General features: G+C 37.2%; 2 protein-coding genes across 3 annotated transcripts; both read left to right on the forward strand.

Moving 5' to 3' along the window:
* Positions 1–13,619: 13,619 nt before the first annotated feature.
* On the forward strand, positions 13,620–20,090 carry LOC133711418 (casein kinase 1-like protein HD16). Of its 2 annotated transcripts, XM_062137555.1 has the most exons (19): positions 13,620–13,783; positions 14,531–14,585; positions 14,674–14,855; positions 14,934–15,151; positions 15,240–15,365; positions 15,458–15,531; positions 15,609–15,678; positions 15,788–15,840; positions 15,965–16,036; positions 16,150–16,244; positions 16,374–16,437; positions 16,706–16,835; positions 16,938–17,156; positions 17,258–17,388; positions 17,989–18,163; positions 18,258–18,348; positions 18,540–18,697; positions 18,777–18,965; positions 19,532–20,090. In XM_062137555.1, the coding sequence occupies exons 3-19, from the start codon at positions 14,753–14,755 to the stop codon at positions 19,589–19,591; spliced, it is 2,028 nt and encodes a 675-aa protein (XP_061993539.1). In that variant the 5' UTR covers positions 13,620–13,783; positions 14,531–14,585; positions 14,674–14,752; the 3' UTR covers positions 19,592–20,090. The 2 variants fall into 2 exon arrangements, with proteins under 2 accessions (XP_061993539.1, XP_061993533.1); XM_062137549.1 differs by lacking the exon at positions 14,531–14,585.
* A 2,652-nt stretch (positions 20,091–22,742) lies between these two features.
* LOC133711436 (FRIGIDA-like protein 4a) lies at positions 22,743–26,016 on the forward strand. Its single transcript, XM_062137563.1, has 3 exons — positions 22,743–23,748; positions 24,862–25,037; positions 25,183–26,016. The coding sequence occupies exons 1-3, from the start codon at positions 22,887–22,889 to the stop codon at positions 25,780–25,782; spliced, it is 1,638 nt and encodes a 545-aa protein (XP_061993547.1). The 5' UTR covers positions 22,743–22,886; the 3' UTR covers positions 25,783–26,016.
* Positions 26,017–27,209: the final 1,193 nt, after the last annotated feature.

Genomic DNA, 27,209 nt, shown 5'->3' on the forward strand with positions numbered 1-27,209 from the left:
TGGAAACTTCAGCAATGGGTAGAACTCCATCGTACTCCTCCAGGCAGACTGGAGCACGATCAAAACACCAAACTCCACCTTTGAGGACCTTATTTCGGTCTCGGGCTGATCCGAAAGAGAATAGGAATAGATTGTCAATCTTTTCCTGTACCCTAAACTCCTTTTCCACCATCCAAGTTCGAAGGAAGTGAGATTTGAAAGTTGCAGAATCCACAGGTTTGCAAGTGAGAGGTTTTCCAAGAAGAAAAGATTGGGAGGATTTCTTCACTGGGCCTCCACCAATTTTTCCAAGGTCCGGGGCTTGACCACCCTCAGCAAGAGCCAAGGAGGCAGCAAAGCTAGCGGTGACGGCGTCAATGGAAGCCATGAAAGCGAAAGGCTGGGGGTAGGGAGCGGCAAGGAGGCCGCTTGCTAGGGTTTTGGAGAGAAAACCTAGTTGAGAGAAAATCAATAGGATTTGATTTTTAACTTTTTATTGAAAAGAAACACCATCCATTTATTCATCAAAAGTAACCAAGTAAGTAACAATAAAATGACATAGTCGTCTTTTAAAGCTTTATTTAAAATAGCTCATGGACTTCTTGAAGTCCGTTAGGGAAGATGTGATCAGTGATAGCTCCAATCAAATCATGGAGTATATATGTTTAAAAGGTCTCGCATCTAGTAATCATTGAGGTGACTGATGATATTGCTAACTTGATTTGGGTAACATGATGAAGATTTATCTTCTCCGCATACCTTGCATTTTCTCATTTTGAGTATGCTAAAAACATAGTTTCCTCGAATATCTTAAGACATCACTACCACATACATTATAGGAGCAAAACTTAGTTAAAATTGAAATGATACGAAGTACATTTTCTACCATACATCTTTAGTAATGGATAATGTATTAAAATGTCACAAAATTGTTGCAAGCATACAATTTAGATGCGCTTTGAAATTACTTATTGTGATTTCTACTTAAAATGTGAATCATATTGACATTCGGTCATGCACTTCCCCCATTTGTAAATCTATTACATGATCCTAATAAAATAAATATGAACAAAAACAAGTGAAAAGTAAGAACAAATAAGACTATTATCATGCAATAAAGTTTTCTTGACAAAGAAATTTGAACCCTTAGTTAAACCGGGAGGCTAAAACATCGGGAGGTTCATAGAGCCGAGATCCCGAGAATTATATTATAAAAATAAAAATGAAGTTTCATTACAAATATGGGTTGATATGCAGGGCTTGCTTGTTTAGGCTTAAAATTTTCTTTGTTGGGTTAGAGTTGCGGCATATTCTTTTGATTTTAAGTATCACTATTAGGAAAGAAAAAGGGAAACGAAATCTACACTCTTCATTTTACAATCTACAGTTTAGGACTGGGCACAAGTCCGGCCAGGCAAGAATTTTTCTGGACCGGCCCTTTTAAAAAATAGGTAACTAACTATAGGTTAAATTTTTTACAAAAGTTAGTTACATTTGTTATGTATAGATAGTCTCTGTTTTCTTGACCAGACCATTCTTTGGGCAATATAGACATGTTGTTTGTGACCCATGACATTGCAGAGATCTAATAACCCACCAGGTCATGCCCTAGCGATACAACATCCTATCCATCAAACCCTTGAATGCATTTGTACTACAAAAGTTAGTTTCCTCAAATGTCTTATGGACATCACTACCATACACATTCTGGGACCAAAACAAAACCTAGTTGAAATTGAAATGATATAAAGTATATTCTCCACCAGACCACTTTAGTAATGGACAATATATCAAAAAGTCACAAAATTGTTACAAGCATACAATTTCCATGCGATTGGAAATTACTTATTGTGATTCATACTTAAATATGGATCATATTGACATTCACTCATGTACTCCAAACCCCCACCCACCCACCCCAATGTAAGCTTATCACACGATCCAATAAAAATAAATATGAACTAAAACAAGTGAAAAATAAAAACAAATAAGACTCTATTATCATGGAGTAAAGTTTTCATGATAATGAGATTAGACCCTAGTTAAACGGGAGGCTGAAAACACTGAAAGGTTCATAGAGTCGAGATCTCGAGAATTATATTATAAAAAGAAAAATGAAATGTCATTACAAATATGGGTTGATGTGTGGGTTTACTTGTTTTTGGGCTTAAAATTTTATTTTTTGAATTAGAGTTGTGGCCTATTCTTTTGGTTCGAAGTGTCACTATTAGAAAAAAAAAGAAACACATACATAAATTCCAATTTGCTGTCTGACTTGACCTTGGTCCTTGTCACCTGGAACAAATGGCCTAAACTCAATAGCCAAGATCCCATACTATATTCGCACCATAAGGCCACTACCTCGCCAATGGCTTAGCTCCACGTCAGCCTTCACGTTATCGTACGCACTAGGTTCGCTCACACCATCTTTCCATGCCGAGATGATACACTCACCTGTCCTCCTCTCTTCTTACAAACGCATTCAGACCCACCATCAAATTCTTTGATAGCCTCCCATTCACTTTAATCCATTCTTCATTTGATTTTTCATCCATTTGGGTTCTCAAATTCATAAGCTTTTTCATCATCGGGGCCTATTCTTTTGGTTTTGAGTATTATTATTGGGAAAGAAAAAGGTAAGTAAAATTCACACTCCTCATTTTACAATCCACAATCCACATTCTATGTTTACTTTTTGTTAACTTTAATTTTATATTTTTATAAAAATTTTGACTAAAGAAGGAAAGAGAGAGTTTGGATTTCACTCCTCAAGAAAAAACTCATACATAAATTCCACTTTGCTGTTTGACTTGACCTTGGTCCTTGGCACCTAGAACAAATGGCCCAAAGTCAAATCAGAGAAATTGCAGTGGCTGGTTTATATATAATATTGGTATATGTATGAGGGGATGCTCCTTTCTTTGATCATATTGTGGATTTAGAATTCATGGTTAATGTGAAAATGATGAATAATTTAGGGGCTGCTGATAACCATAGACTTGAGACTTTGACATCTTCATTACAGTTTGAGTTTTATGATGAATTGGCTACTATCTACAAAATTTGGGGTTGGGTTTCCCTAAAAAAGAAACATCATCCGTCTCGTCAAAACAGGGGATTTAGGTTTTACAAGATGCCAGGGGACATTACTTCATGTTGCTTTTAAGTAGTCAAGTTTGATCGCACCTGACTGCTTCATCGCACCATTAGCACATGAAGGCTTAGGTTTTACAAGGAAACTTGGTTCAAATACATGATCCCAAAAGGCGTACATCATACACGTGCTTATACATTGCCCTTGCTTAACTCATGAGCCACAAGAAGGAGAAGAAAGGAGCAAATTGCAACTGTAGGACTAAATTTTCATTATGATTTTGTATGTCATGAGATTTGAACATTTCATATAATTACAAATATTTGAAGTTAAATTGTTTCCAAAGACGGCAAGGATTATTTACATATACATAATTATTTGTACTATAAATAAAAAAAAAACAGAACTTTTAAAATCCTATTTAATATTGATATATGATTAATACCAAAGTCTTTCTTCTGTGCTACTTTTTTTTGAATCAAGGAAGTCAGCCATTTATTGAAAGAATAAGAGTTTACACTGGACAAAGTTCAGCTGCAATTGCAACTTGTAAGAAATCTGGAATTGAAAAGTAAAAGGCATTCTGCCTAAGAGAGTGGCCATGTGTAGCCAACAAATGCGCGACCCCATTGCCCCGCCGACCAACATGTATCACCTGTACCACCCTCTGAGCTTCCAAAAGAGCCACCACATCCTCATATATTCTGCCCAGTAACGACAAGTTGGCAGAGTCACTCATGGAAAGTTGACGCTGAACCTCCAATGCATCAGTTTCCAACATAGCCGGACCAAAGCCATGCTCCCCTGCGAACTCTAACGCTGCTTTGCATGCTAAAATTTCCGCATGTTCCGGTGACAGCAACCCACTCAACGGCCCAGCCCCACCGCCTAACATCATCCCAACCTCGTTTCTAATCACAAAACCCACACCACCTTTCCTAGTGACATGATGAAATGCACCATCCACATTGATCTTAATCAACCCCACTGGAGGCGCCCTCCACACTGCTCTACCTGCAAGTTTAGGGTGCGACAGCTGCATGGTATGGAACCTAAATTCCTGCAACCGAGAGACAATCCCCAAGCTAACATCCCGGGCTTCACATTTCTTTTGATTCCAAACGCGATCATTTCTTTCCTTCCAAACTCCCCATATAGAGAACAACAACTCACCAAAGTGAGCTAATGACAAATCTGTAGCACACTGATTCAGCCAGCTAATAACATCCCCATGCATATTACTAGGACTGTAACATACCTGAAAAATCAGGGCATTCTTCTGCAGCACCAACCTTGTATAGGGACAGTCCCTGCATATATGAATAGTAGTTTCATACTGAGCCTCACATAACACGCATGCCGGCGAATCCACCACCACTCGCTTCGAAGCCAAACTGCCTAAAGACGGCAGTATATCCAGACACGCTCGCCAGACATGAATCTTAGCTTTGTTAGGAATGACCACTTTCCAAAGCTTTTTCCAGAAACTCGGGCCAACAGGGAGATGCATTGGATGGTAACTGGAGGACTTCAGGAAAGCATATCGATAGGCTGTCTTCACTGAAAAATTTCCATCTTTCGAAAGCTTCCAACAAAGCCGGTCATGCACTACTGTTCTACTCAACGGAATTTCCGCAATCCCAACTGCTTCTTCTGCCGTGAACACCTCCTCTAACAAGGGTATGTTCCACCTACCAGGTTCGCACATCAACTCATCCACCGTTCGACGACCACCCGACGCCAACCCCACATAAATGGGTCGTCCATTAGGTAATGCCACCACCCAATTATCAGAATAAATATCAATGTTCTCACCTGTACCAACCTGCCAATAACAATTTTCTTTAAGAATTTCCCGTGTAGAGAATATGCTCCTCCAAGAATATGAAGGCGATGCATGAGGTAAAGCCTCCCAAAAAGAGGTGTCCGGAAAATATTTTGCTTTGTAGATCCTAGCAACAAGCGAACCCGGATGATTCAGTATCCTCCACGCTTGTTTTGCTAGCATGGCAGAATTAAAATTGGAAAGGCTACGAAAGCCTAACCCACCCTCTTCGCGCAGGTTACAAAGAGCATTCCAACTCTTCCAGTGTATTTTCCTTTTATCTAATGTGCTACCCCACCAAAACCTGGCACACTGCTATTCCAGATCCTCACAAAACCCATGAGTAAGCTGAAAAACGCTCATCGCATAATTAAGTAACGCTTGAGCCACCACCCTGATCAAAATATCTTTTCCTGCACCACTCAACAATTTTCCTTGCCAAGAAGATAATTTCTTTGAGAGCCTCTCTTTGATATACTGAAAAGTAGTTGTTCTCTTCCGGCCTACGTAAGTGGGAAGACCTAAATATTTTTCATGAGAAGCCACAACCTCCACCCCTAACACCCTAGAGATGTCTACTTGTAACTCGTTCTCCACATTTTTGCTAAACACCACCGAACTCTTCGCAAAATTGACCACCTGACCCGAAGCTCGCCCATAAATATCTAAAACCTCCTGTGCTACTAGGTCATCAAAATTGACCACAGCCATTTTCTTTCTTCTGTGCTACTTATTTGGTCAGTCATGTGATACTCAATTTGGATAAAAATTGATCGTCCTTCAAATATCTAGTTAATCTGAAGACACCTATTACAAATTGTTTTGTTACGTATATGATAATCTCTATCTTCGGGACCAGACCTTTCTTTGGGCAACATAGACATGTTGTTTGTGATCCATGACATTGCTGAGATTCAATAACCCACTAGGTCATGATCCCAACGATACAACACCCTATCCATCAAACACATGAATCCATTTGTACTACAAAAGTTAGTTTCCTCGAATATCTTATGGAAATCACTACCGAAATCACTACCACACACATTTTGGGAGCAAAGCAAAACCTAGTTGTAATTGAAATGATATAAAGTACATTTTCCACCAGACCTCTTTAGTAATGGACAATATATCAAAAAGTCACAAAATTGTTACAAGCATACAATTTCCATGCGATTGGAAATTACTTATTTTGATTCCTACTTAAATATGAATCATACTGACATTCACTCATGTACTCCCCAAGACCTCTTTAGTAATTGACAATATATCAAAAAGTCACAAAATTGTTACAAGCATACAATTTCCATGTGATTGGAAATTACTTATTATGATTCCTACTTAAATATGAATCATATTGACATTCACTCGTGTACTCCCCAAGACCTCTTTAGTAATTGACAATATATCAAAAAGTCACAAAATTGTTACAAGCATACAATTTCCATGCTGAGATCCAATAATCCACTAGGTCATGATCCCAGCGATACAACACCCTATCCATCAAACACATGAATCCATTTGTACTACAAAAGTTAGTTTCCTCGAATATCTTACGGAAATCACTACCGCACATATTTTGGGAGCAAAGCAAAACCTAGTTGTAATTGAAATGATATAAAGTACATTTTCCACCAGACCTCTTTAGTAATGGACAATATATCAAAAAGTCACAAAATTGTTACAAGCATACAATTTCCATGCGATTGGAAATTGCTTACTATGATTCCTACTTAAATATGAATCATACTGACATTCACTCATGTACTCCCCAAGACCTCTTTAGTAATTGACAATATATCAAAAAGTCACAAAATTGTTACAAGCATACAATTTCCATGTGATTGGAAATTACTTATTGCGATTCCTACTTAAATATGAATCATATTGACATTCACACTCATCCCCACACAATGTAAATTTGTCACACAATCCAAATAAAATAAATATGAACTAAAACAAGTGAAAAATAAGAACAAATAAGACTCTATTGTCATGGAGTAAACAGTAAAGCTTTCATGACAATGAGATTTAAACCCTAGTTAAACTGGGAGGCTGAAAACACCCGAGAATTATATTATAAAAAGAAAAATATGTTATAAACTAGAGAAAAATATAGAGATAGAAGAGAGAAACAGAGTATGGAGGAGGTAGAAGTGTCTATTTCATTCTCATTAGACCCCTTTATATAGGAGTAATGTTTACATCATAAGGACATAACTAATGAGTATTTATAGTGGACAGCCACATATATATAATATTTATAACACTCCCCCTTGGATGTTCACCACTAAATGATATGGTGTTGGACGCGCTTAATGTTGTCTCGTCAAAAACCTTGCCAGGTAACAAAAACCCAGTGGGACAAAAACAACCCTGGTCGAAGGAGAAAAAGAGTACAACGCGCATATGTCCTAGGTAGCATATTTTGAATGCTCCCCCTGATGAGAATCTCTCCTTGATTTTTGCAAGCTTCAATCATGTATGTAATAAAATACATGCACCATGTATATTAGATATGGTGTGTCGATTACATAGGTGAGACTGTGTGCTTTGCATAAAAGGGGACTCATCATGAATTGTAATTCCTGCAAAAGTTAGGGCATTACCAATAAAACTATGATGTTCTTAATGAATCTTACCTGACTTGATTAGAGTAGAACCAATTTCATATGCTCAAATTATAAATAAAGATATTAGCAAAGAATAACAATATAAAGGAACAACAATTGACACATTTACCTTTATACAATATTCCGAGCATTGAAATTTAAGTATGGCATACTTAGCCATAAATATCAATTAGTGTAATTGATAATTTCATATATATAGGCTCAATATGAGCTCTAGATGTATTCATAACTTTGCGAAAGTTAGAATATGTTGCAACATTGTGAGCATGATTCGAATTCGAATTCGATTTCTTAGTCTTGTCATAGCATTGAGGCAATAAGTTACTTTGACTGTAAATGAATGAGTATCTATGAAACTTTAGACCTTTTGATTCCATGAGTGAGCTTTAAGCTCTTTTACTCATTCATGGACTTGCCCTTGGGCAATATAAATCGGTCAAGGATTTGATTAAGCAATATGCTTATAATGACACATTTGGGGATTTGCTTTTAGTAATTTGCCTTTAAGATCTTCATAATAACTATGACAACCTGCTATAAGCCTCTCGTCAATATAACAGCTATATGTAACACTGTACTTATAGAAAAGTTGTCGCTTGGAGAAGAATGATAAGCTCATGTCTTTATAAAGAGAATTGTGTCATAGTGATTTCAATTCACTTTAGTACTCCCTTTGTAATTTTTAGGGTAGATAAAGTCCAAGTATATCATCACGTTTACAATATTTAAATTCATTGGAATTGCCTCTTTCCAATTTGGCCAATAGTATAATTTGTCGACACAATGAAACGTGGTAGTATATAGTCCTTGATGATATTTAGTTGCAACTACAGATGAGATATCATCAATGATCATCAATTAGAGATCTATCACACATTCAAAATATATGCATGCATTAGCTATAATAAGCTTATTCATATCAGGTACCCATGCCTCTTTTAGGGCATTTATTGTCTATCAAGGACAAATTAATTAAAGAATGTGGATCTTTGTATAACCTCATGAAGAGCGTTATAGGGCTTGTATAATTTTCCCTTACAAGGCGATTAAAACATTGGACTTGGTGGATATATCCCACATAATGCACGCCGTTACAATAGTGTTTCCTCCTCCTAACGGCGGGAAGACCATCTAGTTTGACCATTCGCAAAATATGCGTGCAAAAAATTTGGATTGTAAATCCATTGGTGGGTGGCGAGCCCAAACCAATTTTTAGGTCAAAAACTTGTCATTAATAAGTGTCACTTTCTCAATTTCTCATAATTGATTGAGAATTTTTCTTAAGATAATGATAAGACATGGTGGACAAATATCACACACCAATTCGTATCGTTTTTCATAATATTTCTCACCCTAATGACGGGAGAATTGTTTTATTAAAGTGACAACTCGCAGATATGCGATAAATTATAATATCCTCGTTAGGAAAGTTTGCAATTATTGTTGTATTAAACAACAATGTAGAGTATGTATGTAGATGAGTCTACATGACATAGTAATGACACATTAGTCACGCCAAAATAAATTTATTTGGCTCAATGAAATTTTAATTCATGATACAGTATACAGTAGTATACTTATAGTTGATCAATACAACTTAATTTAGGTGAAAATTTCATCACCAAATATATGCAATGTATTCCACATAGGTAACATAATACAAGCTCAGTTGGAGCCGGCTATCAATCAAGATCTGCAGCTCTTGAGATGATTGTTACCTTAGCTTATGGAAGCATCAATTGTGAAAAATTATCAACAATTGCAATGGAAAATTATCAACAATTGCAATGGATCATGTCCATAGTTGCATTATATGCATGCAAGACAACTATGTTTGTCATTATATTTATCATGAACATTCATGGTTCAAAATGAATTTATTAATGAACACGTGGTTCATATTATTGTTTGACACTGAAAACAAATGTCAAAATTATATACTCAAATTTCGAGTCTGGGACAGTAGTCCATATGAGTATAAGCATATACTCCAATAATAATAGATTTAGGGACCATAGCCTTCATACTCAAAATATTTGGTTTGAGTCTTCACAATTAGAAGCATGTTCTAAATGTGGAGTGAATAGAGGTTCACATGTACTCATAAAGAGAAGGGACAAAGGTCCTGACATAATTGGAGATCAAGAAACAAGAGGTTTCGATCTATTTGATTGTATAACAATCAGTGGAGGAATTTTAAGTCCACATGTAATTGGATCAAGAAACATGTAGTTTCGATCTCATTATAAATTGACAATTTATATCAAATTATTAGATAAGATAATAAGAGGAGATCAAATTGAAGTCGTCAAACTCATGAAAAATACATACCTCGATTCTGTAGGAAATATAATTAATATTTTTGATACCAATATGTGAGTACCATATGTCAAAATAGAGGCAGATTCATTTAGAGTCAGTAATTGAAATATGCATTAATATAACATTATAACAAAATAATCATAAATTTGTTGTAGTCTAGTTAGTTAGGATATTTGGTTCGATCGCATCCAAAAAAAACCTGGGTTCAAGTCCCAGCGATGAAAAATAATTTTGTTATTTTTTCACAAAAAACATAATCATATGAGGTAGATATAATCATAAGTAATAAATGTTCATTATGATCGCATAAAATAAATAACTATGGTGAGTATCGAATAATGGTAATAGAATGAGCTATTTACAACAATAATTACCGGAGAATGGTAATAAAATTGATAATAAAATGAGTTATTAATAACCATAACTACAAGATAATGGCAATTAAAAATATTATCATGATAATTGTAACTCTTGCAACAAATTCTCATGACAAATTCGGTTATGAAAGAATTGTAATAAAGGTAATTTAAACATAATAAATATGATTAAACAGATAAAGATAATGAAACATAATTATGTTTGATCAGTGCCAAAACATAGGCTTAAAATGACTAAACAAAATAAATAGAGACAAAAAAAGCGCCTAAACATAGGCTTAAAATTTATCGGTATCAAGAAAACCACCGCTGATCATGTAATCAATATGTTTTCCATTGTCCACAAAAAATCAGGACTTTGAGCTTGTTATCTTCACTGACAGATTCTCCACATAATTTTAGTTGGGAGGTAATCATATGTTTAGCGGAATTGAAAATCAGTGACAGATTTAAAGTTCTGAAGGCGCAAAATGCGTCCATTCATATCGTGCTCTAGATAGAACAATGGTTTTCTGGTGAGCAAATCGATCAGCCAATGCTTGCCAAATCTCAAGTGGATCTTTCACCGTAAGGTAATCATCTTTTAGGATCTTATCAAGATGATAACGCAAGAAAATCATAGGTTTGGCGGGATCTTGCACAGATGACTGATTGTCAACTTTGATGGCATTTCCAAGGTTTTTAGCCATAAGGTGAATTTCAGCATCAAATAGTTCTTGCCAGAAATTTTAAGAGGATCAAAGTCCAATTTTGTTAGATGTGTCATCTTTCTACAAAGAGAAAAGATGAGATATATCATGATCCATAATTATTAGAACAATATGTTCTATGAAAAATGATATAAAAATCATGTACGAAACAGAGTTTCAAAATGTTCATAAATATGAACAATGGATCCCATAGGGAACACACGAGAAAAACATTCGTGTGATGTCTATAGAACCATAGGTTCTAAGACTACTCGGTCAGAGGACTCGAGTCTTGAGCAATGGAACATGTAGTTCTCATTGTCGAATATGAAATATAAATTTTCAACAATTATATTGTATAAAAGATACATACAAATATATGTAAATGATCGCATAAAGAAAATTGATATTCATCTAGGAGAGAAAGAAGAAAAACTCATAGATCATTAGCCTTGGACATAAGCAACTATGTTGCACCATAAGACTTGCGGATCATCATGGAGTTCAAAGAAGAAGAAGAAGAAAAATAAGAGCAAATTCGTGCTGATAACGTGTTATAAACTAGAGAAAAATATAGAGATAGAAGAGTTCTACAGAGTATGGAGGAGGTAGAAGTGTCTATTTCATTCTCATTAGACCCCTTTATATAGGAGTAATGTTTACATCATAAGGACATAACTAATGAGTATTTATAGTGGACAGCCACATATATATAATATTTAGGGAAAAATTCACCAACGGTGTCTGGACACTTAGGAGACTTTCAATATGATACCTGAACTTACAACGTTATCAATGTGATACCCGGACTTTATATTTCATATCAACGCGATACTTCTGTCAGTCCACTGTTAGTAGTTCGTTAAAAATTTGCACGTGTTGTGCACGTGACTGAATTTTAAAGGGTAAAATTGTCCTTTTATAATAAATTTTATTAAAAAATTAAAATTAAAATTAAAAAAAGAAAAGAAAAAAAAAAGGGTTAAAGCAATCTTCTTCCGAAGTTCTTAAACCCGATTCAAACGAAAAGGAACCAGAAATTTTTGAAGAAGTTCATAAATTCTTCAACCCACACCGAGACAAAAAGAACAATCGATCCTTATCATCCCAGACCAAGCAATTCATGAAGACCTCCAGGTTGTTTCTCCTTGCTCCCTGTTCTTCACGGCACCCAATTCCCATCAAATCGATCTCAATGTCAAGTGATCTGCAGCAGAGCTAGCTTAGAGTCTCCGAGAGTAGTTTCTAAGGGAATGGGGTGGAGCTTCTTACTTGTGTAATGGCCTCTGGCGAATTTGTTGGAGTTTAAGATCACAGAAATTGTTGCTCCGATTGATGCCCGTTATTGCGTTCAACTTTAAGCTATTGTCTCAAACCCGTTAGATCTGGTTCTTAAAAGAATAGAGAGATTGTTTTTCAGTGAGTTGGACTTCTATAACCTCTTGGGGTGAGCGCATGAGACTATAGGCCAGCTAGTTGCTCTTCTACCTTCTTCGTAGTTCTTCTTCCTCCCACTCTGGAATTTCTCTTTGTTAATTGTCCAATTGTTCCTCTATCAGGAATTGATAACGGACCACTCCCACCTCCAATTTTCATTCAATTTTCGTGAAAGGAAAATTAAGTATTTGGATATTACTGAATTTGATTAGGATCCTGGAATTTTGCAGAATTTGAGAATTTTGTGTAGTTGATGAAGAACCCCAAGTTGTTCTCTGCCCAGTTTCATATGCGTCAAAAATCTTCTCTGCCAAAATTGATTAATTTTTTTTTTTTGGGTATTTCTTTGGTGGTGCCTACCTTCACGACCAATCTTGTTAATTGAGTCAGCCTTATAGTATATGTGGTTGTTCTTCATGTTTAGGCCTTCTGGGTTTTGTACTTTATCCCACCCTACTGAGTCCCATCACCGAACATGGATCAGATTGGTGTTGTGCAAGGAAAGATGAGGATGGATGAAGTACTACGAGTAAAGTTACTCAAAAATATCCTAATACCAAACAATCCCATAACGTTAATGGGAATTGAAGAAGCAACTAAAAAGGAGGGATCTGGGCTTGGGTGGTAGAGGAAGAAGAAGGTAAGAGGAGGCAGCAGCAGCCGAAAAAGAAGAAAAAGAAAGAAAGAAAGAAAAGAAAAGAAAAAAATTACTTTTGAGGGTAAATTAGTCTTTTTGCCCTCACATAGTGCTTCATGTGCGTTACACGTGATCAAGTTAACGGCTCCGTGACATAAATTAACCGGAGGTATGATGTTTATAAGAAAAAATAAGTTCAGGTATCACATTGATAACTTTGTAAGTTCAGGTATCATTCTGAAAGTCCCCTAAGTGTCCAGACACTGTTGGTGAATTTTTCCCTAATATTTATAACAAAATAAAGTTTCATTACACATGGATTGATGTGCGGGCTTGCTTGTTTGGGCTTAAAATTTTCTTTTTCTGGTTAGAGTTGGGGCCTATTCTTTTAGTTCGAAGTATCACTATTAGGAAATAAAAAACACATTACATAAATTCCAGTTTGTTGTCTGACTTGACCTTGGTCCTCGGCACCTGGAACAAATGGCCCAAACTCAATAGCCAAGATCCCATGCTATATCCGCACCATAAGGCCACTACCTCGCCAATGGCTTAGCTCCACGTCAGCCTTCACGTTATCGTACGCTCTAGGTTCGCTCACACCGTCTTTCCATGCCGAGATGATACACACCTCTCTCTCTTCTCTTCTCCTCTTCTTACAAACACATTCAGACCCACCTAAGTCACCCACCGTCAAATTCTTTGATAGCCTCCCATTCACTTTAATCCATTCTTTCTTTGATTTTTCATCCATTTGGGTTCTCAAATTCATGAGCTTTTTCATCATCGGGTATGTTTTTGATGTAAAGTTCATCACTTTTGTTTGTGTTATCATCTGCAAACCATTACCCATCAAATTGTTTCTTGTGTGCTTTTTTGGGTCTGCGATTGTTGCTGCTCAATCGGGTTGTGTGAATCTGTTTGTGGGTATTGGCTTTTTTTCTTTTTTTTTTTGCTGGAGTTGTTGGGTTTGCATGGTTTTTTGGATCATCTGAATGATGGGTTTGATTGTTTGAGCTTAATGTTTGTGTTCAAGGTGATTTTCGGTTTCAAAATAATGTTCTTTGGCCTGATGCTTATGGGTTGGTATTCAGTGTTGAGTTTTAGTTTGTTGTGTGATGTAGGTTTATCTTGTTTTGTTTGGATGGATGTTTGGAATTTATTTGAGAGTGTTTGATTTAACTTTGAACTTGTGGGTAATCGGGGTTTTGCTTGAACTGATAATCATAATGTTGCAGCTTTTGGAAATTAAGGGGATTGGTTCATGGATGCTAGGGTAGCTACAGTTGGATTGAGTTAAGTTTTGAATGTATATTGTGTGTCTGTGGAAATCAAGTTGCAATGCAGCACTCCTGAATCAATTGAAATATGTCGTCTGTATCATAATGCTGCCATGGAAGTGTTAAGCATTGATAATGATAATATATGAGTATGCTAAAGGTTTTAGTTTATAAGTTAGAAATGGGTTGTTACTTTTGTCTGTCTATGTTTTTTTTCTTCTTGGAAATCTGCAATCAACTCTGTTTACACACTGCAGATGACAAGACTTTTTGTTCCAGTGAGGACATTATCTCTTACATATGGATGCTCAAGTAAATTTTTTGGGCTGAGCATCTGAAGTTAAGAACAAACTGAAATAGTTATCAGAAGATAACTTTTTTATTTTTGTCAACTTCTCAGGTTGGAGTTATAGACTATAATTTCTCAACATTCTTTGGGATTGGAGAAGGAAGATAAGGATTATTTGCATGAACCTAGAATGCCAGATTTAAGAAGTGGAGTTCGGCGATCAAAGAGGATCAACAATGTCCAGGAAAATCCTGCTGTTTTAGTTCCAGCTGCACGGACTGGTGCAGGAAAAGGTAATAGCTCCAACATTCTATTTTGATAATGACCTCTGAATATTGCAGTTAACTCATTGATTCTGTGTCCCAATGCAGGGTTGACTGGTAGAGGTAGGGGTAGAGGGTCTAGAGCCATGAATCAAGGTAAGAATTCCAAGCTGTTTGGTGCTGGAGTTGGTGGCCAAGGGAATGCAGGTTTGGATTTACCAAAAAGAGATTTGGTGGCGGTTCACGATGAATTGGTAGATCAGAAAGGTGCACAAAAATTGACTGCTATTGAGGATGAAGGGAGCAGTAGTCCACTTCCCGAAAGAGTAATTTTTGTCACCTCTCTGCTTGGCTCTATCTAGTTTTATAACCAAAACTGGTTACTAAATATGATTCCATATTATTCATCTCCAGGTACAGATTGGAAACTCCCCCATGTACAAGTTGGATAGAAAGCTGGGGAAAGGGGGCTTTGGACAAGTTTATGTAGGAAGAAGGGTGACAGGAGGATATGGGGGCTCTGGGCCTGAGGCCATTGAGGTCTCATCTTTGTACTGCATCTCATTTATCTCTGTAAAATCTCAGATAAAGTTGATTGTGGTACTAATGGTATTTTCTGTATTCGATTGTAGGTTGCTTTAAAGCTTGAGGGTCGAAACAGTAAAGGGTGCAGTCATGGCCCTCCTTATGAGTGGCAAGTATACAGGTAAGAATTATTTCATCCTTTTATTTGGTAAAACCCTCTAATCTTTGTTTCCTAACCAGTCTTTCATGATCATGAAGTTCCCTTAATGGATGTTACGGAGTTCCCCACGTTCATTACAAAGGTCAACAAGGAGAATACTATATCCTGGTGAGTTACTTTGCTATCGGTACTTACTTTCTGAGGCATGTCTTTCACATGTTGAAAATAATGTCATATATTTCTGTTGATGAACAATAACTCTTCAATGTTGCAACAGGTCATGGATATGCTAGGCCCCAGTTTATGGGATGTTTGGAATCGCAATCAGTTGTAAGTAACTTATGTTCTTTCTATGTTCTGAGTTTCAAATCGATACTTCTTAAAATAATTCACATTCTAAGTTTATGCATTAATCATATCGTTGTTATCTCCTCTTGTGTTTTTCGGTACTAAGGCTGTCTGAAGAGATGGTTGCTTGTATAGCGGTGGAGGCAATCTCAATTCTAGAGCAGCTTCATATCAAAGGGTATTTTCAACTAATTCTTTTCTGATTTGGTTATTAATTTTAATTTTAATTTATCTTTTTAAATCTTCTTGTTCTACATTATTGTGACTCATGATAAGTAATTTGCAAAGCAGTTTTGTGCATGGAGACGTTAAGCCAGAAAACTTTTTGCTTGGTCAACCTGGAACAGCCAATGATAAGAAGTTATATCTTGTTGACCTTGGTTTGGGTATGAGTTCTTTGTTTAATAATTTAGGAACAAGGAAAAAAAATCAAACCACAGCTGAATGTGCTTCCGTATTTCATTCCATACAAATGTTGGACAGACATGTGACTGGTTTATTATGCTTTCTGTCAGCTTCAAGATGGAAGGAAACATCTGGACGTCATGTTGATTATGATCAAAAACCTGATGTTTTCAGGTATGTACAACCTTCACTATAATGTATACATTGGTTGATCAAGATCGTTAGAGGGGGGAGGGGGAGAGAAAAGTTTCTATGGTCTTATAAGTATTGTGAGAAACAAATGATATGCATTCTAACAAATCATCTCAAAAAGTAAATCCAGCATGCATATCATTCTTGTACTAATAATTAGTTCTATATGAGGACATTTATAATACGATCTTTAGACCCAATATTGTACTCATGGTTTGAAGTATCCTGATGTATCTGATCTTTTTGATAGGGGAACTGTTCGTTATGCAAGTGTACATGCTCATTTAGGCAGGACAGGGAGCCGAAGGGATGACCTTGAGTCATTAGCTTATACCCTTATATTTCTCCTTAGAGGCAAACTTCCCTGGCAAGGTTACAATGTAAGTTCATTTGGGTGTTCCACTGCATTCCTATTTCATTTAGGCAGTTCTATTTTTTTCCCCCTTATTTTATAAATACTTGACATGGATCTTGGGCTGTAGGGGGAAAACAAAGGATTTCTTGTCTGCAAGAAGAAGATGGCAACTTCTCCTGAGATGCTATGTGGCTCATGTCCTCCTCCTTTTCAACAGTTTCTTGAGTTGGTGACCAATATGAAATTCGATGAAGAACCAAATTACTTAAAACTAATTTCTCTGTTTGATAACAACATTAATGTGAATGCTGCTCTTCGACCTATAAGAACTGATGGAGCTGCAAAGGTGATTTACTTGCATTCAAATTTTTTGATTTTATTTTCGATATTATTTTCTCTTAAGTTTGTGGTTGCTGCAATTGTTTATTGAATGCTTTTGCAATGTAGGTGGGCCAAAAAAGGGGAAGGTTGTTTCTTGAATCAGAAGATAGTGAGCAACCCAGGAAAAAAGTTAGATTAGGTTGCCCAGCCAATCAGTGGATCTCAGTCTATAATACCAGACCGTCGATGAAGCAAAGGTTGGTGATGTAATACCAGGTGGCATAATCCCCTTTTAAGGTTATATCTTTCTCTATTTAGACGTCTGAGATAGAAAAGCCCAAGGATATCTCACCAATCAGTCATTCTATCCAATTTTCTGGTTTTCTTAGCTACCTTATTTTCTGATATGATGTATAGGAGTAGCTTTAGAGTCACAGGATTTACAGTTATGGTTTTAAAGCATAGCCCAGCCATTTTCTTTTTTTGTCAAGCTGTAATAAGGAAGTTTCATGATTATGTAGTACTTGTTGGTACAAACTTATGTGATTACTGTTCTGAAAATTAGTGGTAGGAAGTAGTTCACCACCTATAGGTTTGGGCAGACTCATTTACCCCAAGTTGGAACTGAATGTGACCCTTGTTTTTCTTCTTTTGCAGTAGGACAGTAGTCCTATTTAGCCTATAGCTCAAATTTTCAGTCCTAAATGTCGTGTATTACCTTATCAGGAGACGGTAATTTACTCTTAAATGGAGGCTGAATCTGATCTAGCTGAGTTTATATCGTTTCTGTTTTCACTGGATTGTTGGTTATACATTCTTGTCCTGTATCAAGAAGTTACAAGAAGAATTTTGTGCAGGTATCATTACAATGTTATGGACGTGAGAGTGGACCAGCACATTGACAAAGGAAAGGAAGATGGTTTGTATATTAGCTGTGTCGCTTCATCTGCGAATATGTGGGCTATAGTCATGGATGCAGGGACAGGTTTCACATCCCAAGTTTATGAATTATCTCCTGTTTTCTTGCACAAGGTAGCTATTCTTGAAAATACCCGCCCATAAACTTCCACTCTGACATTTAATTAGTCATTGTTCCAGCAAGTTAATGGTTCTGATTATTTTCCAGGAGTGGATAATGGAACAGTGGGACAAGAACTACTATATCACTTCACTTGCTGGCGCAGGCAATGGCAGTGCCCTGGTGGTAATGTCCCAAGGTATGTCAAACTAATTAACAGAGCTTCCTTTTGTTAATGGCAGTTTGGCTATAGGAATCTGGTTGGTCCTTGATGATAGTGACTTGTTTTTTTTTTCTTAATAGGGATCTGTCTGTGTAGTACGTTTTTTCATTTTTCTTGTTTGATCTACTCTTTTTTATTGCTAATCTTCTATTTGTCACCCATTGAAGGCGTACCTTATACTCAGCAGTCGTACAAAGTCAGTGACGTATTCCCTTTCAAATGGATTAATAAGAAATGGAAAGAAGGTTTCTCTGTTACCTCCATGACTACTGCAGGTAGCAGATGGGGCATTGTCATGTCCAGAAATGCAGGTTATTCTAATCAGGTATTCCAGTCTCTACTTCGTACGTTCTGTTTTATTTGAACACTGCAGAAAATAATTGTTTCATGTGCTGTATTGGTAGGTTGTTGAGATTGATTTCCTATATCCGAGCGAAGGCATCCATAGAAGATGGGAGAATGGATATCGTATTACCTCAACTGCTGCGACAGAGGATCAAGCTGCATTCATACTTAGTTCACCCAAGAAGAAATCACAAGATGTGGCTCAGGAAACTCTACGGACATCTGTTTTTCCAACTACGCATGTCAAGGTACATTTAGTTAATTTAATTTTGGAGTGTCATCTCTGCTTTAATCTCTTGAGTTTTGGAAATGGGAGTGATTTTACTTGAGAAGTGAAATGTTCAAATTTTATCGTAGGCTATTATTTTCATTTAAAAGATCTTCTGGCAGACTTAGTTATATTTGAAAAATGTTGACTGTAATGTCACTATGAATTCTAGCAACCTGGAATCTAGTCACTATTGTAGGATGACTAGGCACTTCTGGGTGCTCCAATCCTTTATGAAATTACTCATCTCCAGAGGAAATGAGTTAATTGGATATTAGAGGAGACTAGGAGAGGAACATATATAATTATATATTAAAGCAGATTAGACTTTGAAATTATTTTGGTGAAATAATTACATATTCCATTGGAAAATATTTGTAGGAATCATTTTCTAATCAATAAAATTAAAATATTGGTCATATGCACACATATTACGTTGGTAAAATCAATAATATTTGTAGAAGTCTTGGTGAAGGAATAAGATAAATTTTTATTATTTGGCGAAGGAATAAGTAAATATAAATTTTTATTATTTGGCCTTGGCAGGAAAAATGGTTGAAGAATCTATATATTGCATCCATCTGCTATGGGAGAACAGTATCATGAGGATCAGCAAACCGTTGAAAAACTGCAGAGTGATGTTAAATGCAGGGGGATAATGTCTTGTTGTGCGACAAAATCCTAACTCAGGTGGTGGATTGCTGACTGCACCCTTTTTCCGGCCTTTTGGACGATACAGCAAAGTCTGTACCATGTCGAGAGAAGGCAGTTGCTTTCGTGTATAGGTGCTTTCTGTAAGAACATATAAACAGAGGAGCTATAATGTACCAGTATTCGTGCTGATAATAGATGTTGTTCAAAAACGGAGAAGTTTGCCCTCTTCCTATCTTATATTGGTTTTAGAGGGATGCATTCTCCAATTGAAGAAAAACATAACGTCTTGGAGAGAGTTCACATTTTCAACAGTGTTTGGGTACAAAAGAGTGTGTACTCAAATTGATGTGTTCTTTGTAATTTAAACGGATTGTACCATTGTTTATTGTAATATTCTACGATTAAAGGTGATGAAAAGGTGATTGAACCAACCATGGTTCAGCTAATGAAAGATGCCTTATTACTGGTATCATATATTATGAAAAGGTGATTGAACCAACCACGTTGATTTTCTTTAACCTGGAACTTAACGGCCTAAAAGGTTTTGCTCTCATTGTGTGGAAGATCCAAATAATCCGGAAAAAAAATCCTATACACATGTATTACATCTGCTAGTTTCTGGAAGAAGTTTAGTGTAGCACTTTTTAGCCAGTTGGAGAATAATCGAGCTTAGTCAACTGAAAACTATGAGCTATTAGCTACTCAAATTAGACAATTTCGGTCTAAAAGAGACAGCTAACTACTACCTATAATTCTCTTAATATTAGGAACCTACTTCGTGCTATATGCCTATATCTATCTATTCGACTGAAGCTCAGCTCTAACTTGCAAATAGAGTCCAATTTGGCGTTGTGCTGCAATGGATAGAAAACACTGGTGCAGCACAAGAAGCAGAACTATCCGGTTGGGGCGGTATTACCATGACACTGACCCTCATGTGAGCTCGCACTCAGCTAGATCAAACAAGTCACGGTGGAGCACATTGTGGATGAAGTTGAAGAAAGAGAAGAAGAAGATTTTCGATTCTCCAGCTAGCTCTCGCTCTGCGAAGCTCCAATATGATGCTTTCTCTTACTCCCAGAATTTTGATCAAGGATGTTCCTGGGACCAACCTGATGAAGATGACCTTTGTTCGCGCTCCTTCTCCATGCGTTTTGCAGTTCCTTCTAACATCTTTCGAAAGGAAGATTTGCTTCCCTGGGAGGAGTGAACTTGTATTAGTTTAGTTCAGAGCTATGAATCAATGTGTAAATATTTGTTGCATACCATTCTCTGTCTTACGATTGTTCTTGCTTCCTCAATCTATTATTGGCCGCGATTTGTTGTCAATTTTTCTCCAAGTTGCTTATCTTTTGATATGGAATAGGGGATAGTTTCTAATACCAGAACAAGAGAAACAGAATGACAGTATCATTTTTCCCTGAAAAACCAAATAAGCTTATCAGAGCCTTGTTATTTCTGTTCTTATAAGCTCAAAAGATTATGGTTGAACAAGAAGATGAGTGTTGTGATCATCTACATAACTCTTGAGGATTGCACATCAGTCGAGGATTCTGATGCTTAGAGAACCCTTATTACTGTTAACTAGAGCGTGCCGTACTCCAAGGACTCGTGCAGAAATTGCAGGATGAAAGTTTGAGATGCTTCATATATTGGCAGGTTGTCAATTTTAGCATGCTGGAGGAATCCTGTACTATGTACAAAACACATTCAACTGAGCTAGATGAATCGACGTGGAGTTGACTATCCGATAAAGATTGCTCTTCTGATTCATATTATAGTTGACATTTCACTCAATTATTCATCTGCGAAGAAATTAGAAACATAACAGTAACTAACAGATAGAGATATAGCATCTTAATTATCCTTTGTGGCATAAAGCCTATACATGCCATGATTGACAAGCTAGCTAGCTAGCTAGTGTGGAAGATCAGAATGTATAGAAAATGAAATCAGATTTCTCTTGATGTTTCTGATATGAACTCCCTAATTAAAGGCAATTAGGAACCTAAAAGCTTTGGTCTTTGATCTAGAATTTGGGACTCCCATCAGTATATTATTAACAGATGCTTAACATGCGCATGGCTATGCGTAGTCACCTTTGAAAAATAAAACAAGACCACAATTTTCAAGTGGGAATTTCTTTAGTACATCCATTGTCAACATATTTAGCTAATCCCCACTTGTAATTTTCGTATGGAAGAAGCATTCTATTCATTTTCTTTTTCTTTACTATTATGTTTCAAATAAAATTTCTTTCTCTTTTAACCTTACTTTATTGCCTCGACGTGTCTATACCTTCACCTAAAATTTTACAGTGAATCACTGCATTTGATGTATTGATGTCCATGTTATATGACATCATTTTGGTCATTGTTGTCATCTTGAAACTTTAATGTTTCAACATGTTACATAGGCAATGGTCAGTAAGTTAATGATTTTGACTATTTTGTGTAACCATTTATATGTTTATCTATTATTATTTGATTTAAATTTAAATTAGAGTGTAATGCATGTGTAAGACACACTAAAATTTGATGCATAGATGCACCTGCAGCTCTAAAGATGTTCTCTACCTTCACAACCCAATGCCATTTTCAACCAATTTTGTGATGTCACTCATCTTCAAACGGGAGATTATTCGACGATAGTCCACTAAAATGACTGAATCATCATAATCATTTACGAGATGTTACCGAATAAACTGAATAATAATCTCTAATTTAGTATTGTATTGTTTCTTGTTTTCTATAACTCAAACTAATATTTAATAGTTGTTCACTGAACAAAATTGACGAAATTTTTGATATATTTCAATATTAGTTCATCTATACCACCGGTGTATAGAAACATTTTCCATGACCGATCTTCCTCTCATGATAGATGGACAATGATTTTTGAAAAGAAACAACATTTAAGAAGGCTTGAGCACAACGCTCGGTGAAAATTTTGAGGGAGATCTCGAGAACCATTTCAGGATCAATCAACGAACCTTTCTTTTTCGAACATAAGGGGAGGGTAAATAGAAAATTTAAAATCATCGGAAAATAGTAATAAGGAGTAAAAAAAAAAAAAAAAAAAACGGTGTTTATAATCCTCTTCGCACCGGAACGACAGCGTTTCCCGCCCAACGTGACTGAGAGACTGATCTTCTTTCTTCTTCTTCTTCTTCCTCATCCGGAATAGGCTTTAGGGTTTTCTTCAATTTTGATAATCCAAAACGCCGTCGTTTTGTAACCACGGAGCAATGGGGACCGAACTGGTGGTCGCGACGGACCGTGTCCAGAAGTTCTTCGACGACCTAGAGGCCCAAAAGGCCATCGTCTCCACCTCCACCAAGCTCTACGCGACCCTCTCCGATCACTTCAACGCCCTCCACAAATCGGTCGCCGAGAAATCCCAATCCCTCGACGCCAAAATCGAATCCCTAGAATCGCGTTCCCGCCAAACCCTAGAGTCCCTCGACCTCCGGGAGATCTCGCTCCCGGAGCGCGAGGCCTCCGCCGCGGCCCGCGTTTCGGAGCAGAAAGGCGCCGCCTTGGCCGAGTTCGAGCGAAACGTTTCGGGGAGTTTGGACATCGCCGAAACGCTGAAGTCGTTGTGTAGAAAAATGGACTCGGAGGGGTTGCTGAAGTTCATAGTTTCGAAGCGGAAGGAGTCGGTGTCGCTGAGGGCGGAGATTGTTCAGGCCATGGCGGAGGCGGTGGACGCGCCGAGGCTGGTGTTGGATGCGTTGGAGGGGTTTCTGGAGACCAAGGCCAAGAAAGTTGGGGTCACTGATAAGCGGTGGGCCTGTGGGCTTTTGGTTCAGGCTTTGTTTCCGGAGTTGAGGTCCAATTCGGGCCGGAAAGGGCCGGCATTTGCCCGGAGTGTGGTGGAGAGAGCGGCGGGGGTTGCGGACACGTGGAAGGGGCAGATGGATGAGCTGAACAGGAGCGGTGGAGGGACGTTGGGGGCGGCGGAGGCGGTGATGTTTGTGCAGATGGTGATTGGGTTTCAGTTGAGAGAGAAGTACAATGAGGAGTTTTATAAGAAGTTGGTGATGGAACATGCTGCTAGGAGAGATATGGCAAGGCTTGCAGGGGCTTTACAATTCGGAGATATCGGAGGTATGTGACAAATTTTAGCAACATGTTCTTTCGGATTATTGCTTCTTAAACGTGTGCATGTTAGAATATAATGTAAGCTGTTTGTGTGCAAGAAGCTATGCTGTCATTGGTGAGAAGCTTGTTTCTTGAGCTTGGTCTCTGTTTGGTTAATATTCTGCATACACAATTGAACTTAGTTAGGTGAACCTTAACTTAGTTGTTTTGGCATGAGTTTGATTTGAATGGTTCCCAAAGTGGTTCAAGATCAGCGCATACTCAGATTGTTTTCGAATCTTACCAAGCTCAGGGAAGGCTGAGGTTGGGTTAAATTTATAATGTGAACTATTATTAAGGTAGTTGGATAGATGTCAGCTTACTGTTGTAGGATTTAAATGAAGTCTGAGGTGCCGAGTGTTGCTAATGTGAAGTCGTGATGTAGATTATCAACTTTTTGAAGTATGCTAATTTCTTTGAAGCTTATTAATGAACTTTAGCATTTGTTTATAGTGGTGAACTTTACCTCTTATAGGCATTTTTTGCTTAATACTTAAGAGCTGAAGCCTGGATGTTTTCTTGATGGAGCATGGTGGCTTGACACAATCCAAATTCTAATCTTGAAGAAGTTTTTGAATCTGGAAGAGACTTAAAAGTGTAGTAACATTTAACATAAAGTAAAAAATCTATCATTTAATCTTTAATCCTTGTATCGAGGGATTGTGGCGGGGCAGAAACTTTGTTAATTAGGTTGAGTAGGTTAAGTTTCACAATCATATTTGCTAACCTTATCTTTGTTTGCATACTTTTTCTTAAGTTAGTAATGTACACCTTAGTATTGTGTCTCTCCCTCTGTTCCTGAAAAATAAAAATAGATCATAAACTTATCTTATCCAAATGCCAGGGAAGGTGTGTGTGTGTCCTTCCTTCTACTCTTAGAAGGAAGATGTTTGTGCCAGTTACATCTTGGTCAGTCACCAATTTTTATGAATGGGACAAGCATAGCTTGATGATTCACATTTCACTGTTTACATCTTTCCATCTTATTGTGTTCAAAGCCATTGTTTGCTTGCCCAGATTTTCACAGACAGTCATCTAAGTTGTGTATGTTTTGATTGAAATACTTTGTGACTTGTACAGATGTTATTGATGAGTTAGTGAAGAATGGCAAGGAGATAGAGGCAATATATTTTGCTTTTGAGTCTGGTTTGACAGAGAGGTTTCCTCCGATTTCCCTTCTCAAGTCCTATTTGAAGAACTCCAAGAAGAATGCTTCAACCATAATGAAGAATGGAAACAATAGTGTGGCTGCATCTGTATGTGTAACTCCATCCTATATCTGTGACCAAATTAGATGAATTTACTTTTCAATTTGATGTTTTTTTTTTTTTTTGAAGGGTTCAATTTGATGTTTTTTTTAAGACTCTTTTTGAGATTTCCTAATTGAGGTCCATCTTACAGGAGGAATCGAGCACTTTGGAGTTGAATTCCATCAAAGCAATGATCAAATGTGTAGAGGACCACAAGCTTGAATCAGAGTTTCCACTCGAAGCCCTAAGGAAGCGAGCCACTGCTCTAGAGAAAGCCAAAGCAGATAGAAAGAAGAATTCAGCAGCAGCTTCCGGTAAGTCTAATAACAAGCGTTCCTATGGCGGCGGCGGCCGTGGAGGGGTTGGATCGTCTTCTTTCCGGCCAGCCAAAGCATCCAAATATTCCAATGCGTACCCGTCATCCTTTAACCGGAGGATCCCAAATCCTCCTCCACAGCACAGCCCTGTAACAAGATATCCTGGGCCGTACAATTACCCAAGCCCAACCCCAACCGTGTATGACGGCCCAACATCAGTCTCTTACGGAACCTCATATGGAGTAGCCCGTCCTCAAAGCCCTGTTGCTCTTCCACAACAACATATCTACTCCCTATCTGGGGACAACAGCATGGCTGCTAGTTCTGTATTCCGAAGTGGTGGTTCATATGGTGGCCAGACCAGCTATGGAGGGCCATACGATTATGCAAATGCGACACCGCCATCTTACCAACCGCTTCCTTATGCAAAATAATTTTGCAGACATAGCTACATGGTTCCTGATCTTCAGTTGGTGACTCGGGTCCCTTATCAGATAATGCTTTTTTGTCCGTGTACTTCTTAGACAGTGACATGGTCTAGCTTCTCTCACTTTGATTTTTACCTTCCAAATCAAAGGTTAGAAAAGTAAGAACAATGACTCCCCTGGTTATTATATTCATTTAATATGGAGCACAAAACTTTTGGCCGTTGATGAATGGCCCTTCCACTATGAGTTTCAGTCATCTACGACTGGAAATTGCCCGTGTGTGCCCGGCGGTTGGGTGTGAAACCAAGTTTTCTTAGGTTCAACGTCGTCTCGTGTATTAGGTTCATTCCGGTACCAAAATATTTCCAACGAAGAATGGGTAAAGCAAAAGCAAATACTACACGTATGGAACTAATGTTCCAGAATTTTCAACCGTGTGTTGGCCTTTCAAACTCAATCCTGGGTGTAAGGATATTCTCCATGAACATTCGTCCACCATCTCCCTTGATCTTTTTGTCTCCTTGCCTTCATTGACATTAATCTCTTTTGCTTCTTTCTGTGTGCGATGGCTCCATTGGTTTTGTTTTCAAATGAAATAAACTACTCCTTGGACCAACCAGCTCTATATGTGAGATATATAAAAGAAGAAAACACGGTTTCCTTTTTGTTCTACAGGCCAAACTGGACCATTTCCTTTGGATTACCCAAAAATGAATGTCTGTATTGGCTTTGTTCATATGTAGTATGCAATGAGTCATGATCCAATTGTGTTTATATGTGGTTCTTTTGTTTTCTGTTGACTTGTTCTTGTTGAAACTTGAAAGCACAACCAAATAGAAAACAACGCTGTCAAATGAAGATCCCTAATTGTCTAATGCTGTACAAAGGAAGTGACAATTTGACAATGAACTCTTTTTTGTTTTGGTGCAAATTTTAGAAGATTTCTAGGTTTCCAGAGGAACCAAAATCAACTCGGAGATCACATGCAAAAGAGGTGAAAGTGGTTGTTGCTTCAACTTGTGTAGTGCTTTTAACACGGGGGATCTCTTTGCGTGATAACAAAATTGGAAGGAAGACAATGGTTATTGGTCTATATTCTGTGAAAAAGAGAAAGTATACCTACTTTTTCTGAATTTGGAAAGAAAATTCGTTTACAATTCTTATATCAAATTTTTGTATTTTACATCTCTTAGAACTTTCACATTTTTATTATATTATTTCGTGTAAGTCATCTCTACCTACTTTTTCTAAATTTGGAAAGAAAAAATTCGTTTACATTTCTTATATCAAGTTTTCGTATTTTACATCTCTTAGAACTTCCACATTTTTATTTTATTATTTCGTGTAAGTCATCTCTACCTACTTTTTATTGATTTCCGCCACTTTCAATGTATGTAATTATCTATTGAATAATTGTATGATTTTCGGTTAAT

This window comes from Rosa rugosa, chromosome 1, assembly GCF_958449725.1.
Source record: "Rosa rugosa chromosome 1, drRosRugo1.1, whole genome shotgun sequence".
Lineage (NCBI taxonomy): Eukaryota > Viridiplantae > Streptophyta > Magnoliopsida > Rosales > Rosaceae > Rosa > Rosa rugosa.